Source organism: Onychostruthus taczanowskii, unplaced genomic scaffold, assembly GCF_017590055.1.
Source record: "Onychostruthus taczanowskii isolate IOZ18803 unplaced genomic scaffold, ASM1759005v1 scaffold63, whole genome shotgun sequence".
NCBI classification, from domain to species: Eukaryota; Metazoa; Chordata; class Aves; order Passeriformes; family Passeridae; genus Onychostruthus; species Onychostruthus taczanowskii.
Genome location: NW_024504012.1, coordinates 3,522,397 through 3,541,961, shown reverse-complemented (window position 1 = coordinate 3,541,961; position 19,565 = coordinate 3,522,397). Strand labels below are relative to the sequence as shown.

Sequence of the window (19,565 nt, the reverse complement as noted above, 5' to 3'; positions counted from 1 at the left end):
ACTCCCAAGCATTTATCTTCAGCATAGAATGTGCTCTGTCAGGAGGGCTGTAACTAACAATACGCTGAAAAACACGCCACAGACTTCCACTGTATTTTACTTGGCACGAAGGGGTTATTCCTCAACACAAAGTATTCGCAACTGGCACCAGTTAAACGAGAAATTACAACCTTCAAAAGACCTATTTAGCATCAGCTGCAGAAAGTATGGAATTTGCCATGGGCTTTGATGACAACAGATTATTCCCTATAAAACGCTGCGAATGCACTCGGCGACAATGCTCGGCACGAGCTGCCGGTTCAGCGGGGGGATTGGGAATTCAGCACTTCCTGCCCCTTCTCAGGAGGCTGCTGCCTGCTCATATCCCTCTCCCCAGCTCTCCAGCTCGCTGGCAAGCTCAGCCACAGGGCTTGGGACACAGTGAGCTGGTTTCTGCAAGGGCCTTGCTAAGCTGATGGCTGCTAAGCTCTAAGCAGGATGCAAAGACACCCCAAGATCATTGCCCCACAGCTCATTCAGTTAAGGAGGAATATGAGAGAAGCATCCCATTCCTCCAGGCTGGATGGCCAGCTGGGATAGAGTGAGGTCAACAGTGTGGAGGTTTGGGAGCTCCATCTCCTCCTGATCCTGCACAATTCAGCCACAAGCCAGGACAAAAGGCAGCCTCCCTTCCCTGTCCCTGGGTTATTCCCACCTCCCCGGCAGGAGGAAAGAGCTCTGCCTCCAAACTCCTCAGGCCCTCAAGCTTTTTTCCACTCAGGCTCTGGAAAAGGAGAGCTCAGAGCCGGGAATCCCTGCTGGTGTTTCTTGGGATGAATGTTGTGTCCACACGGAGTGCACGCAGAGAGAGAGCGCCTGAGGAAGGGAAAGGCCATCACTGTCTGCCTGCACTGCACCAGGGCTATCTTTAGTTAATCTGGAAAAAGTGACAGGGATTTTTACAGTCCAGAAACAGTCTCCACCTTGGCTCTCAAAGGGGGCTCCAGAGAGGTCAGCCTGAGCTATGTTTTCCTGCCACAAACCTGCAGCCTGCTCGGTGAGCTGTAAAACGTTCCCATCCCTCTGCTTGGCAAGAACTGTTCTGTTTCCTTCCCCAGACCTACAGAGATAGGGGTTTATTGGGCAGATAACCTTTGTCTACCTTGTCCTGGAAGGAGATTTAGCCAACCACAGAACTTGTGCAACACCAGCAGAGAAGAAAGGGGAAAACGAGTCCTTTTTGCAGGCAGCTGCAGCCTGTGGCACGCAGCCTGCCCGCTCCAGCACCTGTAAAACCCAGACTGCACCAGTTAACCCCTGCTCCTGCAAGGCCAGGAATTGTCACCTGGCTTCAAATTCAGGGTGTCTGATGATCAGTGTGTCTTCAGATTGTGGGTCTTTACTGGGCTGGGGAGGAGGGAGAGCTTTGCCATGGCTGTGCCACTCAGAGCTGTCTTCAGATTGTGGGTCTTTACTGGGCTGGGGAGGAGGGAGAGCTTTTGCCATGGCTATGCCACTCAGAGTTGCTCATGCACAGCAGGAGCAGCCAGAACAGGACCAACCTAAATATTCACACATCCTAAACTGGATCCTCCCAGAACTGTGCTACTGCCCCCGCTGGAGATCAGCATCAACACAGGCTCCAGACTGGCTGTGCCTTCTCTTGCTGCATTCTCTGCTCCTTTTTAACCCTAAAGCTGGCTAAGTCTCATCCTCCTGCCGTACACGCACTGACGGAGTTGTGCTTTTTTCAGGTTTTAACATGACCCCAGAAACTGAAGCCTAAAATAAAAATCAAATAGATAATTAAAAGCCACGATCCTTCAAGCAATGCTGAGACTGGGCTTTGCTCTTGCTGTGCTGGCATGGCACATTCAGGTAGTAAATGACAGTCTTCCCATAAAGGCTCTGGGCACTGTTTGGTGAACCAGGCAAAAGCTGGCATCCTGGCAGTAATGGCCTGTCATTAGTCAGTTGTTTTGTTTTAAAAGCTGAAGTGTGTCAGCCAAACCCACCTGCAGAGTCAGGTGTTGTCCCAGTCAGGCACAGAACGAAAGGCTGAAATGCCGAACTTGAGACAATGGACAGGAAAATCTCAGCCATTTCCCAGCCCACAAGTCAGATGGCAATTTCTATAGGGCAGAGCCTGGAAGGCAAACCCTGGAGTCCTCTAGGGAAAAAAAAAAGGTCTTTTAAATTTACTCTCCCAAGCCAACATCATCAAATGAGTGTCCCGGAATCCTGTTTTATTTCCCAACCCCTGACGGGAAGGAGCGCATCAAAGCGCTGTCATCCGCTGCCACGGATCCGGCCCAACGCACAGCGATGCACCCACCACTCCCAGCTCACACTCTGCTTTTACTCAGCAGAAGTTCAAGTGCCCCCTGATGAACAGAGACACTTTCCTGAATCAAAACCAACAGGAAGAAAACCCCAAGTCTCCATGCAAAGTAAACGCAAGTCGTGTTTCAACCAAATTGGGTCCCAGCATTAGAAGCATTACAGGACGAAAATCTCCTTTTAAGCTGGAAAACTCATCCCTGATGAAGGATGGATGAGTTACTAAAACAAATATTACATTTGGTTCTGGCTAACAGGACTCTGCTCAGGGGAGCTAAAGTACTCCCAAAGACTATCATTTATGCACAGCTGACTTCAAGTCCTCTTGCTTGCTGAGCCCAGGCTGTGATACAACCTACAGATTTCTCCCACAAACCTCTTCTGTTGGTCAGGCATTTGTTTCTCAGTCATCTGGCAGTTTTATGGAATCTACCACCTAGGCACAGAGGTGATAAAATACCAAAACCCTCAGTCCTGGGCATGGGTTACACCCTTTCCTGCTTACCTACCAGCCTGTGGCCAAATCAGGTGTCCCATCCCAGCCTGCCTCGGGAGCCCTGCTGCTGCACTCCTCCAGAGAGAAGGGTGCCCATGGCCACCCTAATCACAGATCTGCCCCAGAGCTCCACCAGCACTGGCTGAAACAGGCCAGGCTGCCCCAAAACAACACCAAATCCCTGCGACTGCCCGACAGCTTTGAGGTGTCCTGTCCCAGCAGGCAGCCCCAGTTACTGGGACCAGCCTGCCTCACTTTCATCTACTCCCCACACTTCCAGTTTTCACACAGAAAGGGCTTTGACTTCTCTCAAATCATCAGAGGAAATAAGGAAATGGAGGAAATAAGGAAATAAATGTCAAGGGCTTGAAACCCAAACACTTTAGAAGTTGCCACTGACAGTAACCAAAGGGGTTAGAGGAGGGGAATGCCTCCTGTTGGCGGAGCAGAGATGCTGCTCCTGAGCCATCTCCTGCTGTGCATCTTGCCCTTAAACTGCAAAATCAAAAAACAAGGAAAAGCTGCTGGAAAACCCCATCAAAGATCTGTTCCTCTGTCCTGGCTTCCCATGCTCCCTGTGCTGGCTGAGCTCAAGGCCGGCTGTGCCTTGCTCAAAGCCCAGCTTGCCACGCTGGAGCGAAGCAAGTCCAGGATGTGCCTCAGCCCTTTGAAGCAGCCACAACAGAGAGGACATCCTCTCCTCAGGGACGTGCCACACGGGGCTGGCTTGGCCACCAGCACAGCAAAGCCAGCCTGGAATGTGTGGCAAGCAGGAGAGAGGCAGCAATAGGGAAGAAGGCATGGGGCAGAGCTCACAGCAGCCTCCCACAGGAACTGGGTGTTTGTGGCCGCATTTCTCTTCACAGAGAAAAGCAAAGCACAACTTCCCAAGGCTATTTTCTGGGAATCGCAGCAAAAAACCTCAGAAGAAGAAAAAAACCCTCTTATGTGCTGCACCTGTGTTTGTACAAAAGTAAAATGCAATATAGAAATTGTTCGGCCAAAGTGATGGTGCTTTATTTCCTTGGCCTATCAGGGCCAAACACACCTCCAGACTGTCAGTCAGCAAACAGTCACAAGATTCTGTTCAGTAGAGTGCTTGTGCAAATTCAATTTAGATGTAATATAATATAGAATAATATAGTATAATAAAGTAATTAATTAACCTTCTGATATCAATAAAGTCAAATGCATCATTCTCCCTTCATCAAAGTTGCCCTGCTTTTACTATAGGTGTTTAGAGGGGAAACTGTGCCCTCAAATCCCAAATGCCTTGAGGTGCCTTCCAGAAGGGCAGCCCAGCTTTCCCAGCTGGTTTCAGCTGGTTTACCAGGGGACATGCTTACAATGCAACGCGCTCTTTGCCTATGATCTCATGGCAGTTTTTGAGGAATTGGCCAATTTCAACCACGTTTTGATCATTTGAACAGAAATCGTGAAGCTCCTATTGGTTTCTGAAAACCTGTCAGCTCAGTAAAAGGAAAGTGGATTACTAATGTCAGCAGCCAAGACCAAGCAGCTGGGTGAGCCCAACCTTTTACAAGACACAAGAACCCAGAGTCTCACCCTGCTGCTCCAAAAAAAACAAAGGAAAATGCCAGCAGAGCTCAGCCCAGGTTGCTTGCTCCATGGGCATCACCCACTGCCACCTCCATGTAACCCCCCTGTGGCATTCACATTCTCTGAAAAATCCCTTAGCCCAAGATTTTTCTCCTGAGAAGCTGAGAAGCCTCAGAGAAAAAGAAACCAATTCTTCTCTCATTTGCTTCTCCTGTGTTGTGCTCATGTGGAATGTGTTTGGAGATTGTTTACCCACAGGTGATTGTTTCACTGGATTGTGCTGTGAGTTGTTTTCACTCTTTGGCCAATCAGTGCCAAGCTGTGTTGGGACTCTGGAGAGAGTCACGAGTTTTCATTATTATCTTTTGAGCATTCAGTAAGTATCCTTCCTGTATTCTTTAGTATAGTATAGTACAGTATTCTTTAATATAATATAGTATTATAAAGTAATAAATTAGCCTTCTGGGAGTCAGATGCATTCATTCCTGCCTCCATTGGGCCATCCCTGAAAATATAATACTCCCCCCCTCACCTTCCTGGTAAGACCAGTACTGGAAGAGCTGACTGAGCAGACCAAGCTCCAGATTTTGGTATTTTTAACAATTAATAGCAGAAAAAGCAGAGATGGAGACGATGGGGAGTGCAGCACCAAGTGTACCTGTGTGCCCTGCAGGGAGGGAATGCAGCCCCCGCTCCTGGGGGGACACTGGCCACCCCACTCCGGCCATCTGTGTTCCAGTCCCCGCTGCCACACACCTTCCTGTGGGCTCGGGCCAGTAGATGGCACCAGAATAACAGAAAAGCCCCTCTGCATCTCCCCGCATCTCCCGCAGCAGCATCCCTTCCCCAGCACAGCGGGCGCGGGGCACTGGCACCAACCGATGGCTCTCAGCTCTCTATTTTAAAAGCCTGCTCAGAGCTGACTTCTTCAGGGCTTTGAAAGTTCTAACCCGCAAACTCCGGGAGGAAAAAAGAGATTTTAAACTAAGAGATACCCTGCCTTTTGGAGGCTTATAAAATATCTTTTTTTTTTTTTTTCTTCTGCTGCTTTTAAATGAAGCACAGAGACAAAGTATTTGCTCAAAGCATCTGCTTTCTCCACAACTGCTTTAATTTGGAGAAGGCTTCTCCCATCCAGCAGGAACTGAAGGAAGTTCTCTGCCTGCTGCTTTTGAACAGGATCTGCATTTCCTGATGTGGAAGAAATTCACTTGAGAAGTGCCAGGCTACATTTGAAGGAGGAAGGTCTCCTTCTCTTTGGCTTTTGTGACTGTCAACACTGTTAGGTGACAGACCAGTGCTGCCTCCCCAGCAAATAACAGCATCCCTGACTCCAGTGGATTCAGCATCATCTCAACCCTCTCAAAACAAGCAACAGGACCAGCCCAGGTCAGGGTGGCCATTTTCCCCGGGAGGTACCCACCTCTCTCTTGCACACCAGGTGTGCAAGAATTTTTCTCTTTACAAAAAAGATGCCCCAAAACAGAATTAACAGCCAGTGCACATCCTGCAGCAAAATCCATCCACATCACAGAGAGTTCAGGATAATCCTGTTCCCATTCCTGCCTTGTGGTACCTCCTGACCAAGGTGAATAACCATGTTTTTGGAAGGACCTGGGCAAAGATGATGGTGGTCTCCAAGGATGGTCTCTGCAGCACAGACAGGATTCTCCCAGTCCCTGTCTCAGCTGTGACACGTGACAAGATGTACGTGGGCACTGCGTGGTGACACCAAACACCCTGGGGCTGCAGCCACGGCTCTGCCTGGCACAGGTCACCTCAAAGCTCAGGGAGGCACCAGGATAGACTCAGAACCTTGAATCCTGCTTGGAGGATCTGGGACAAATTCAGAGACCGCCTGGCTTTTCACACCCAGACTGAGATTTGAACATGGCCCAGCCCAGTGAAGTTTGATTATTTTGATCTTTCCCCCACATCCCCGTTATTAATCATACTGAAGGAAAGCGTAATTCCTCCAAACCAAACCACTTGCCAAACCATTTCTCGGCACACTTTTTACTCAATGTCCCTTCTAGGAACAGAGCACATTTGGAAACCTCCACAGCTCCATACTCCTTGGCCAGCAGCACATCCATGACCACATGTCCACAAACACTGAGCTGGAAAATGACCACGCCAGCCAGGTGGAGAAAGGCATTGCCATGGGCTCAGTGGTGGAGCAGAGAACCAGCCATGAGGGCTTTGTTTTATGAACCTTCCTAGAAGAGCTGCCCTTCTTCAACTCTTTGGGCATTCCTGGTTTAGCAGCTCTTTCCCTGCTGGTGACAAGTGAATGCACAGTAGAGTGTGGATGCAGGGGATGGCTGACTGCTCTGATCATCCCAACCCTGCAAACGCTTCTGTTCCCTTCCCCTGGTGCCAGCCCTGCACTGCCACCTCTGACCTCCCCAGGGAGTTCACCCCACCATTTCAGAGATGCTCTGTCCCACGAGGATGCTGAGCACGTTTATCCCTCTTCCCACCACTGATTAGATTTGCAGCTCTCCCTGTTTTCTTCATTTTTCCCGAAGCTGGCAGGGTTGCAGCTACAGGAGACGCCGCTCACTCAGAGCCTCAACCTGGCCAGAAATAGCAGAAATCACACACAATAGCCTGCTGCATTCAGAGCTGCAGTAAACTCCAAAGAGGTCCTGAAATACAAGAGAAAGTTGGGCTATTCCCATGGCTGATGTTTGCCCTTCACAGACCTGCAGAGGCTTTCCTATCTCTGTTATTCCTAACAGAGGGATTTTGGAGAGGGGATTGTCCCAGAAATGTGTGGCAGCTGGCTCACATAAGGGCCTGAGTTATGATCAGAGATGAGGACATTGCTTTCCTGTTGTGTTTCTCGCTATGTTTTGGTTCAAACCTGTAAACAGACTCGTACCAAGTGGATCTGTGCTCTCCATATGGTCCTGTGTTCTGATTTCCTGGCAGGAACATCCCTGCAGCACACTCTCCCTCCCTCCCTCAGCCCGAGCTCTTCAGTTGCTGTGTGAGACTCAGCCATAGCATTTCACCCAGTTACCCCACTGGTGAGACCAATAATTCATGGCTGACAAAAGCTGCTCTTCCAAAAGGGCTTCCAGACATTCATGGATGCAGCAGCCAGCACTCTCCTTTGGAGTTATTTCTAGTGATTACACAGCATCTCACAGCTAAAAAATGCATTTCCTACCTCCTTTGAAAGCATGTCTGGCTTTTGCTCCCAGCCACTGGCTCTCATTCCACCTTTCTCTGATGGATTAAAGGCAGGGGGGGAAGAAAGGCTTCTACCTAGAAAGTCACAGAAATGTGGATTGCACTCCATCATCACAAGTGTCTGGAAGAGCCCTTGCCACTGTGTGGCCCAAAAGGGACAGTGATCTGTCACACAACCTAAAGTGCCCCCACTCAGAGTGGAGATCAGGGAAGCAGAGCAGAGAGCAAAGTCCTTCTGAGGATTCCTGGGGAACAGCACTGTGGGTGTAGCAAGAGAGGCAGGGAGAACAGGGAGCCTGGCATCACAAAGCAAGAAAACCAGGATTCAGCTCCACACAGAGCTCTTCAACCCTCCCAGAACAAGGCACCCCCTTCATTTGCTGGCTGTAAACTCCTCCAGACTCTCTCTGATCAGAGGAACACACAAAATGCACAAAGGCAAAGATGAACCTGCCCAAACTGACGAAGGGCAGCTTTCCTGGGTGGTTTTCCTTCTAACCACATCCTACTTTTTCTTTTCCATCATTCTATCCAGTGACTGTGACCCTTCCCCATCCACACTCGGCTCCATGGGTGCCTCCTGCCCCACAGGCATCCCAGCCGCACACAGCACAGCACCCTGCCTAGAATGTGGGGGAAATTCAGAGGCAGCACCATTGTGCTGGCCAGAACAGATGAATCTCAGATTAAACAAGTTCCCACTAAAGTCACACAGCCCCTGAAACTTGGGAGGATTCCCTTCCCAAGGTAGGATGAGCTCTATGCTGTTTATTCCTTGACATGTTTGTCTCCATCAGATCTGTGATTAAGTCTCAAGGTTTCCTTCCAAGGAAATCTCTTCCAAGGTTTCCTTACCCTCTCCAGACCTGGGATCATTTCCCTACTGCCTCACATCTGCAACAGCAGTAGGTGGGCTTGAATTCAGTTTACACTTGAGCTTGAGCACCTCCTCCTTCCTTCTAAACTGGAGCCAGAGCTCTCTTTAGCTCTTCTCTGGACTCTTTCTGACTCAGTTTGCACCTTCCTTGACACACAGAGCCCACCTGGAGCCTTTCCCAAGGCCGAGCAGCACAGGGAGAGGATGCCCCATGAACAAGGCAAAGCTGTAGGACATGCTGGGGGTGAAAAACATCTGCCTCTCATAAAGATGTGGTGTTCTGCATCGAGCAGGAGAGCTGGTCCAAGGCCAGACGAGCAGATTTGCAAAAGGCATGGATCCACAGCGTTCCAAGGGAGCCTCTCTGCTCCCAGCTCATCCCAGATCCTGCCCTCCTTTCCAGGGAGAAACACTGCACTGTGACATGGGGAAATCTCTGTGATCTCACCAGAGGAGCATGGGCAACCTCTTCCCCAGCAAGCCAAACTTCTCCACTGGGAATCAGTGGTGGAGACAAGCTGGATCTCATGGGGGAGCAGCTCACCCGCAGCTGGAGGGCTTGGCTGGTGGCAGGGCATTGAGCAGGGGGGTTTGCACCAAAATAGGTCATTAGTGAGCAACTGGGGTTCTGCATTCTTCTCCAGGCCCAGCATTTTCCTAACGGGAATGCCTCAGAAAACCCAGTGGGGGGAAAAGAGGAATTTACAGTTCCCTTCCAAAAACCAGTCTTTGTTTGTTTGATCGTTTTTTTAAATGATCGAGTAACTTGTGAATACATTTTCTGATGATTCCCACATCCTCCCAGCTGGAGAATGGTTCATGAACAGACTCCAAGCTCTGTAAATGAGCTTGTTAGTCATAAGTCTTCAAACAGGCTTGATAAACAACTTTCAGCCTGCAGGATATTCATCAACCATTCTGTCTGCCTGGTCTCCTGACAGTAATTTATTATTTACAATGAGAGATCCTTCTCCTAAATCACAGGTGATTGTTTCTTTTTACTGATGAGTTGATTTTTTAAAAAAAAATTTTGAGGGGAAACAATGAAAAACAAATCACAAACAAGCATAGTGCTGCAAGCATTTATTCCTGAGCAGTCCTCCTAGTTTCCATGACACGTATCAGAAGTTTTCCAAATGAAACAAACTCTAAGTAACGATCTTTTTTGGCCAAACATTCAAGAGCAGGCTGTAGCCAAGAAAAAGAGTGTGACCATCCCAACCAGCCGCTGGGAATTTCACTGCCTGCCACCAAACACTCCAGGGACCCTCCAGCTGATCAGCACATGCTGCTCCTTGCATCCTTTGGGCTTGTGGAGAGCCCAGGCACCCCAAGATGTTCAGGAGACTGACATCCACGTGCAAAAATCCAAACCTAAAAGCAATCCCAGCCCATGGGCGGGTGCACACAGCAAACAGCTCTGGCCCCAAGGGCATGGGGTGCACTCAGGAGCATCAGGTGGATTCCCTACAGGAACAAACCTTGCTGAGGTTGCTCCAGGTCTTGGAAGGGGATATTCTCAATGCTAACTCTACAAAGACAAGCAGATGGAATAGCAGTCTGGTGGTGATGCTGCAGAAGGAGGATCTTCCCGAACTGCTGTTTAAGCCAAGCCCTTACACAGCACACATAGCCAGAAAATTCCAAAGCCCCTAATTAGGGCTCAGGTTGTACCCAGTTATATTGGTAGGAAAACTGAGGCATGGCAAGGTGATCCTGGTCAAGTTATGGCAGGGAGTATAAAGTAAAACAGACCTCAAGATTCTGTGGCCAACACACAAAGGTGTATTTGAGCAACAAAAGACAAGCTGGGTCATCTGGTCTGATGTTTGGAGGAAGAAAAGCCCTTCTGTTCCAACTGAGATTTTGGGTGCAAGCCTTTTCTGGGTAGGCTGCTCCCAGCACCAGCACACACCTGACCCTAAAAACCTGCCCTGCAGTTCTCCCAAGTGGAGCAGCCCTCACTGCCTGGGAAACACACGGAGAATCGCCCTCCTCCAGGGGCTGCGTGGTGCATGTGCATCAAATCTATGCTGTGCTTCCACCCCCACCTCAGCTCCCCTGGACAGACACGGACAGAGTCCTATCAGCAGTCACAGTAAAGGCAGCAGAACGCAGAGCTTGGCTCTGGGCTGGTCTTGAGAGCTTTTTTCCTCTCCCTCAGTGTGAAATCACCACCACATTTCCTCTGACAAGCCCAAGTACTCGGCACTGGACAGGCAGCGCTAGCAGCCCGTGCCGACAGCCAGCCTTCCCTGGGACACAGCCTGGTCTCCACCTTCCTGGTTCACAGGAACCATCCACCCCAAGCAGGAGCTCTGTGCTGGATTCACAAACCCCTGCTCTGTGCCTTCCCTCCACCCAGGGCAGAGGTGAGGCTGCTGGCAGGACGATCAGCACAAAGCGCTACCGGCACTTCGGGCCACAATGTGGGGAGAGGGCTCTAAAGCTTGATGGGAAACCAGCCCAGGCATGGTGGGGACAGGAGCTGCCTGCAGAGCCACCAGCAAGGCCAGCCCTCTGCAGCAGCAGCCCCAGAGCATTAACACTCTGTTTTCACTGTTACGGCTCAGGCACTTTTCCCTTTTAAGTCCAATCCATCCCCACCGAGCCCCGCCGCGGCTGAGCTGACACGGGGAGAAGTGACAGCTCTTTGAAAGCTGCAAGCATCCCTGGCTTTTTTTTTTTTTTCTTTATACAAATGTGGATCGTATTAGTGACACTTCCAAAAAAGAAGATGATTTCCAGAGGCACTGAGCAGGTCTGAGGGCCTCGCTGGCACACTGGCTGCAGCTCAGCCCAGCTCTGCCACCACTCACTCAGCAGAACAGCAAACCCCAGAGCAGACAGACCACTCCAGGCTCCCATGAGCTCAAAACCTCAACCTTCACTGCTCCAGCACCTGAACTGAGAGGGCTGGAAGCTGCTTGGATGCTGCCTTCTGCAGCCACCCACCCTTGCTCCATCAGCACCAGGCACCCTGCTTTGATCCCAGTGCCCTGCTGTTCCCTTTAGAGCATGATTCCATTTTCCTTTCCCAAGCCTGCCCACTCAGCAGCTGCCGATGGCAATTCCCGCTTGCCCCAGACTGGCAGGACCATGGGGAACTTTGATTTTGGTTTGGTCAAGGAGGCCAGAGGAGAAGTTCATCCGCTGGTGGGCTCAGAGCAGGAAGCAGTGTCCCCAAGCTGCTGATGAGTTCCAGCTCTCGGTGCAAAAGCAGTTTTGCTGCCTGAGCAGCTCATCAAGACGTGGAGAGGGTCCCAGCCAGATCCTGAGCGTCTCTTTGGATGTTTGCCCTGCCCAGCAGTCTTGCTGACTGGCTGGAGTTTCTCCTGTAGGAAAATTTCTCTAGCCAGAATGGGGGAAAATTTGGGTGGAATATGAACTGGACGCTGCAATAGGATGTAGTGATTTGTTAAGAGTGCAGCTGGCTCCCTTTGCCTCTCATCTAACCTTCCCTTCCAGGAACACGAGGCACCAGGATGTCCTGGGCTGCCACCCCAAGACAAACGTTCACTTCACATGGGCACGTATGAAATCCAGACTGTCTGGGACAGTGCTTTAAACAGTGGTGTAACCTTTTCTCAGCCCCTGGAGGTGAGAGAGGAGCCCAGAACGCTATGTAAGCTGAATTAGATGCTCCCTGGCTTGCTCATCCGGCCTCTCTTCCCTCTTGGCCTTCACAGACTCATCCTTGCAGACGTCTTCCACTGCAGGAGGTGGCCCTCGGCTTCGGCACCACTGCTCCCCTCCCTTCTCAGCCAGAATCCTCCAGACTCTCTCACTTGAAAGAAACTTCTCTTTAAGTGATGCCTCCAAAGTGCCAGCAGACAAGGCAGGGCAGCTCTGCTGAGCTCCCATCCCCACCTCACAGCAGAATCTTCCAGGGATCAGCTGGGCCCAGCAGGAACAGTGCAGGAAGGGAAACACAGGTTAGGAACACAGCACAGATTTCCAGGGCAAACCCACATTTACAATGCACATGTGAGCAGGGCTGTGAAAAACTTCAAGTTATCTCCAACTAAGGAATGAAATGGATGGAATTCTTCCCTGTGAGGCCCTGGCACAGGTTGCCCAGAGAAGCTGTGGCTGTCCCTGGTGTCCAAGGACAGGCTGGACAGGGCTGGCAGCACCCTGGGATGGTGGAAGGTGTCAGGGTTGGAACTGGATGCCCTTTAAGGCCCCTCTAACCCAAACCATTCTGGAATTCCATAAAACCAATCACAGCTGAAAAGCCCCTGAGGTGCTGAGGAGCTATGGGAGCTGTGCTGGCCTTGGACAATGGGAAAACTGTCCCAACACAGGGTGACAAAGGACAAATCCCTACACTGTGGGGCTGGTGACGCCTACATCTACACGTGTGAGTTTCCACTGAGTCTGTAACACAGAGCCTCCATAGAGATCTCCAGTGGGTGTAAGAGGTTGGATTTGTGCTGCATCTCCCCCTCAGGAGGAGGCACTGCTGCCATCCTTCTCCATGCCCTCCAGACTGCCATTTCACCCCTCCTTGGGGCTGTCTGCTCTCCCACCAGAGCAGCCAGTGGGTTCTGAAGATATTTCCCATATGCAGCGACCAAACAACAGGTTTTTCTTGGGGTAACCAGACTAAAAACCTGCTCCACCACCCAAGCAGAAGCTGAAGCCTTTCTGTACCCTGCATGTAAAGCCAAGAGGACAGTTCAAACATCAGAGCCATGGACAACAGCTCCTCCAGCCAGACTGTGATGAGTTTCACTTCAAATCTCCATAATCCACCCCAAAATCCAAGCCTCCTTTAGGAAAGGCGAGCAGGGTGGGGAACCAGCAGTGCAGTGATTCATCCTCCCCAGAAACAGAGGCCCAAGTCTGGAATACTGTGACACTTGGTAAATATTCGTGATGTACTTCATTATGCAACAGAGGCCCAGCAGGAACACAGCTCCCTCAGGGCTACTTAATATGGGTTTCAAAAACGATTAAATATATCATAAACAACTCGCAACCAGGAATAAACACCTATAATCCCATCAAGTCATTCTGGTGATGTCAAAAACCATGGGAGTCAACTCGGTTACCAGGGGGAAAAATAAAAATACATCCTTGAAGGAATTACAACCCTGTAATTCTGTGTCTGCCTTGTCAAAGACCCAACTCTCCCAGCCCCTCCTGCTTCTGCTCTGTCTGTGTTCTTGCTCTTCCTTTCAGGCTCCCTCACATCACAGATTTTGATGCATTCTGCACTTCTGCAGAGAGGAAAAAGGATCTAGCTCCTGACTGCAGAGCAAAACCGTTCCATGCCCGCAAAAAACCACTCCACCAACCGAAAAAAGACCTTTTTTGCATGACTCAAGGCTGCTGGTCAAGTCTTCAAACACTAATACTCATCAACTGGCACACACATAAGTGGTCCATTGAATCACATGCAATGACTCGTGTGAGTAAGGCCTGCACAAATTAACCCTGAGATAATATTTTCCCATGCAATCACTGCTTTATACATCATCAAAAAGATGGAAAATAGACCGGCTAGCAGTGGAAACTCAGTGCAGATGACAGAAAGCTGATGTTCATTAAAAGCGTTCAAGCAGTTTAGACCAAACCTTTCAGTTTTATGAGAGATTTCAAAATCTAATTTTCATGGAAATGTTTTCATTACATTAAGGGGGGAAGGAGGGAAAGTAAAAACCTTCGGCAAAATCTTTTTCAAATTAAAAAGTTGGAAGCTCTGAGTGGATGGATTGAAAACATAAATACCATCAGCAAATTAGGAGACCATGAGAACCAGGAAGCAAAACTGATTATGATTTAAAAAAAGTGAAATTCACAAACAAATAGAAGTTTCTTTTCACCCCTCAAAAGGAAAAGCACTCACAGAGCCAGCTCCCTCCTCTACATTCACATGGCTCTTTTTTTCTTTGTTAATAACAGTACCTTGACCATTTTCGTTTATTTCTTTGTGCCTTTTTTTTTTTAAGACTCCAGATATGTGGCAGAGCCACATTTCCATCTTCTTTGTCCAGGAATTTACATAACAAACACAAAACGTTTTCCCACTTCAAACTGCAGGATTCAGGGATGCAAGAAAAATATCTGACACCGCGATACTTGCTGCAATAACCACGCATCTGCCAGCCTGAGGCAAAAATTAGATAGATATGCCCAAAGAACACCAATGGAAAGGAGTTAATCAAACTTCTAACAACTGCTTGGTGTTAGTTATCTGTTACTCAACCTTCAGTCAAGCGAGCTCTCCTCAAAGCCTTGAGGATACGCGCAGTAAAATCGGCACGCGAAAAGATGTTGCCGATAAAGAACTGCGTTTTTCAGGCAGATAATTTATAACAAGCACCTTAAAAATAGTAATGATCTGATCCTGGCTTTTCCTACATCGGTTTCTGGAAGAGGAGAACTCTGGAGAGTCTTTCTTGAGGAAGATTTGCTGCTGGGACTGAGGCACCAGCGGTTTCCCCGGCTCACGCCGGTGTAACCTGCGGACACCAGCACAGTTGCTGCCGCAAGAGTCTTTGTCCATCAGCAGGACAAGACAGGAAGAAAACTCCTGGGTTTGATCAGTTTTTCCTTCCTCTACCTATCAGTTGTACATCCCCTGACTATGGACTCCGCATTTTCGGGGAATAAGGGCTGTGATTTACTAACAAAAGAGATTCTCAACAGTCCAAGATAAAGCAGAGGTTTGCAAAGAAAACCCTGCAGATGTCCCAGGCGCTTCTCACCTTCACCCTCAGCAATTCAGCAGCCCAAGGAATTGCTTTCCACATCTCCAAGCAGTGGCAGAGCTTTTCCACCTCTTATTACAATTTTTTTTTTTGGTGAAGGATGGAGAGGCACAGGAGCACAGACAATTCAGTACTTAGACACTCTCTTTTACTCCTGCAGCAACCTCACTTGTTCTGATTAAAAAGAGGCAATGAAGGCAAAATGAATAGCCATGTGGGAGCAGACCCAAAGTCCTCCAGCTCAGGATGCTGTTTCAGACAGCCAGGAACAGCAGTCAGAGGGTTTAAGCCCAGGCAGCAAGGGAAAGATCTCTGCCCCAGCTCATCCTTCCAGCCTGTGACTGGCGGCTCCCTGAGCGGGACACTGCCTCCAAACACTGCTGCAGTGAGCAGCCATGCTCAGCCCTCCCTGAATCTGTCAGTCCTTTCTCGAAATAACACCTATTTCTGAGCTGTGCAAAATCCTGGGGAGATGAGCCCCACCACCCAACAGTGAGAAGGCTGAAAAAGCCTTTCCTCAGTCTGCTGCCAGGGAAGAGGGGCTGAAGCCCCACGATGCTCTGCCTGACCTGCCTGAGCAGAGGAAGCCACTCACCTTGTCCCAGCAGGGCTTCTGGCATTTCCCTGAGAAGGAGCAGCAGCACTGAGCGGTCACGATGCTCACCGGGACAGGAAAAAAATCATGGGGGGACTCAGGCAGCCTGTGTCCAGCTTTAATTGGGATTCAGCCTGATATAATCTCTCAGCCACCTGAGTGCCAGCACTTTTATACTGAAGAGAGATTAAAGGACAGCAAAAACTCCAAAACACACAACTTGAGCATGTCATGGACTGAAGCACGGTTTATTCACTCCTTACAAGAGAAATCCCAGTGTAACAATTTTTCTTTTGCTGTTCATGCTTTCTCCACACCATTTTATGAGCCATCAACAGCGAGTCTCAAACAAACCAACCAAAAAAAAAAAAAAAAAAAGAAAAAGCAGAAGTCAAAAATACCCATCTAAAAAAAAAAAAAAAAAAAACAAGTGAAAATTACTCCAGAGCCACAAGCTTTGGGAACCCACAGACAAGTGACAGGTTTCCGTCACCCTCAAAGGGCACAAAAGCAATAGGAGATCATTGCCTTTTCTGGGAAGTTTGGGGGATCCCCTCAACTCAGCATTTTCATCCCAGCTTTAGCCGGGGTTAGCGAAAGCTGTGCTACCACAGCAAGAGTTGGTTTTATCTTAACAGGTTATTTTGTCACAAATTGGAACTGCGATTGCAAAGCCTTCCCAGCCAAGCAGCAGAGGCAGGGAGGTTTGCCCTGATGTTTATCAGCTTTTAGGGGAAGGTGTTCAGAGCTACGAGTTGAAGTGAACTAGGTAAGAATGACAGCTCCGCAGCACTGCTGCAAACTCAGCTCCTTAACCCACGGACAGCTCTCCCTGCAAATGTTACAATCACAGCTACTCCCAGGAATGTTTTTTTCTTTTTAATAAGAGAAATGTTTTATCCTGAATCTCTCTCAAAAAAAAAAAAACCAGCGGTGAAATATTTCTTTCAATCTCAAACATCCAAACAAAACCTTTTGTAATTTCTGCATCAAACTACTTCTCTTAACTTTTGTTTACAAAACCAGCACCAATAATTTGGTTTTTCGCTTCAGTTTGGAACAAAAATCAGTGGCAGACCAGATGATTTTCCTTCAGGTTGGGAGAACATTTTTAGTATTCTTGAGAAATCTGCAATTTCTTCAAACATCTTTTACCTTTTCTCACTTAAAAACATGGAGAGTAACTGAGCCCTGTGTTAGCTTTTCCACTGAACCTGTTCTCATTTTTCACCGCGAAAAGCTCCTACCTCTGCTGCACTTCCTAGCTCCAGCACAGTCCCTTTCCTGCATGGATTGCATAACACTTACAGGGAAACTGAGGCACAGAGACTCCCGGGATGTGCTAAATGCATCCATGAGAGAGCCAGAAAGCCCAGATGACAGTTCTGCCCAATAAACCTGGTGGAATTTATACCTCTCCCCTTTTTTTTTTTTTTTTTGTCATTGCTTATTTTAGAATACTTCTAAAACTTTCTAATTCACCGCAACGGTATTAAAACTTTCACAGCATTCAGAGAATTTCTAAATTATTTGAAGCTGTAGTTTGGTCCCTGCTCAGCAGTGCTGGCTGGAAAATAAGCCCTTGGACTGCTTTTTTGGGGGGTTCTTTTCACGCTTTAAGAGCAAGGTGAGTATTGGTGAAACGCAGGTCTCCTTTTCCACGCTGACCAAGCTCGCAGCTGGCAAGGGGCAACATCAGGAGAAAATCGTAGTAAATCAGGAGTAAATCCAAATAAAATATGATAAACTAAATAGGGTAGAGAGCAGAAGTAAAAAAAAAAAAAAGGTGTCTGCATTTGATATCTTGCAGATTCTCCAGCGGCACAAGTTGCCGAATGGGGGGCAGCCGCAATCACTGTTTTCCCCACTAAAATACACACCTTTAAAGCCAGAAATTGCAGTTTTTCGGGTCCTGGGAAGGAAATATTTCTAAGCCATGTCCCAGCGGCGGTCGATCCGGCTCTCGGGGGAGCAGAGGAGCCGCTCCGGCAGCCGCGCACCGCTCGCTCCGCTCCGGCCGCGCTCCCGGAGGATGCTCCCCGCCGGGAACGCATCCGGCCGGGCCGAGCCCGGGCATCCCACGGGCGCTTCTGCAAGGAGCGGCTGCTTTTGGGAAGGCTTCCCGCTGCCCCAGCTCGGTTTCCTTCGGAATACCGAGAAAACCACGTCGGATCCACGGGGAAAAGAGGGTCGGAGGCGGCTCCCGCGGAGAAAAAAAGCCACAAAAACCAAACCAACAAAAAAAAATCGAAAAGCGAACGAAAATTGCAGTTGGCGTTTTCGTTCGCTTCTCGTTTCGTTTTGTTGTTTTTTTCCCCGTTCTTCGCCGGGAAGCTCCCTCGGAAGTGAGCCCGTGTCCGCAGCCGCGGCCAGCCCGGACCCCCACGGAACTCCTGGGGCCGGGGATGTAATTATTTTAACAGAGAGCGGCTAAAGGGGGGTTACTGACCCTGCACAGCCCTTGCACATCCCCCTCAGCCTTTCTGACAGCGCTGCCCTTGGAAAACAACACGCGGCGCTTGGAAAACGCAGCGCAAGCCGGCGCCCATCCCGCTACCCACGGCCGCTGGGTCACGGCTACCCGAGCTGCCGAGCTCGGACTGCTCAGCACGGGCAGCTCCGAGACCCGTCTGTCCCCTCCCTGCCCGGTCGGGGAGAACCGGGGCTCGGGGAGCGGCAATCTGCGGCTGCACCTGGGAGCCGCGCACGCACCCTCGGGCTGTTTGCGAGCCCCGGCGCTCTGGGCAGGGCATCGGACAATGGTCCGGACCTCATCCAGATCCCTGAGCAGCCTCCCGGTGTCCCGCTAACCACGGCGCCGGTGCCCGCTCCGACGGGCCGGACGGACGAACGGGGCGGATGGATGGATGGGAGGGATGGATAGATGGATGGATGCTCAGCGCCTACCGCGCCTCGCCCCGTCCAGCCAAGCGCCGTTCTCAGCCCAACCCGCCAAGGAATGGACGAGGGGGCCGAGCCCGCGGGCCCGATGCTGCTCGCTTCTGCTCCCCGGGATGTTCTCCGGTTCCCCGCAGGGTGCAGGAGCCACGGCACCGGACCCGACGGGCGCGGCGGTGGAGGGCAGGTCGCCCCTTTGCTGGGACGCGGCTGGGGGAAACCAAAGGTTTTCACACTCAGGCGGGTGCCGACCCCGCCGGGGCTCGGGGAAAGCCGGGCTAAGCACCAGCGGAGCCCCCTCGGAGCCGGCACCGCCCGCCGCGGCTGCCCCGGCGAGAGGTGGAAGGGGAGGATGCCCCCGCACTTACTGTCCTGCTGCGGGGTGTCGCTGCCGCTGGTCAGCCCGGGGGACTCCAACAAGCTCCGGCCGGGCTCGCCGCCGCCTTCCTCCGCCTGGGCGGCCACCATGTCGCCCGCCTCCTCCAGGTCCAGCAGGTGACTCACGGAGAAGTTCTTCTTGGCTTGTAAATTGTCCAGGCCGGCGGGGCCGTCGAGGCGGGCGGGCAGCAGGGCCTGCCTTTCCATGGCGTGGGCATAGCTGGACGCCATGGTGCCGAGCGGGGCTTTTCTGCCCTCGCCCCCCGCGGGCGCCCACCGGGGCGAACGGGACGGGACCCGACGGCGGCGGGTAGGGAAGCCCGAAGGGGAGCGGGCAGGGCCGGGCTTAAAACATGCCGGAGGGGAGAGGCGGCGGCCGGCTCGGGGCGCCGGGGCGGCGGCGCGGGGAGCTGCCGCCGGCCGAGAGGCGCAGGGCGGCTGTGGGGCCGCTGGGGCGGGTGCGCCCCGTCCCTCCGCCCCCGCTGCCGCCGGCTCCGCTCCCTCCGCCCCTGCGCTGCCCTC

General features: G+C 50.8%; 1 protein-coding gene across 1 annotated transcript in view; it reads right to left on the bottom strand.

Moving 5' to 3' along the window:
* The window catches only part of PRRX1 (paired related homeobox 1), a 37,699-nt gene extending 18,190 nt beyond the window's left edge, over nucleotides 1-19,509 (bottom strand). The window contains exon 1 of the mRNA XM_041420203.1: nucleotides 19,034-19,509. Coding sequence (XP_041276137.1) covers nucleotides 19,034-19,274 — 241 coding nt within the window. The 5' untranslated portion in view covers nucleotides 19,275-19,509. The remainder of the gene's footprint in view (nucleotides 1-19,033) is intronic.
* Nucleotides 19,510-19,565: the final 56 nt, after the last annotated feature.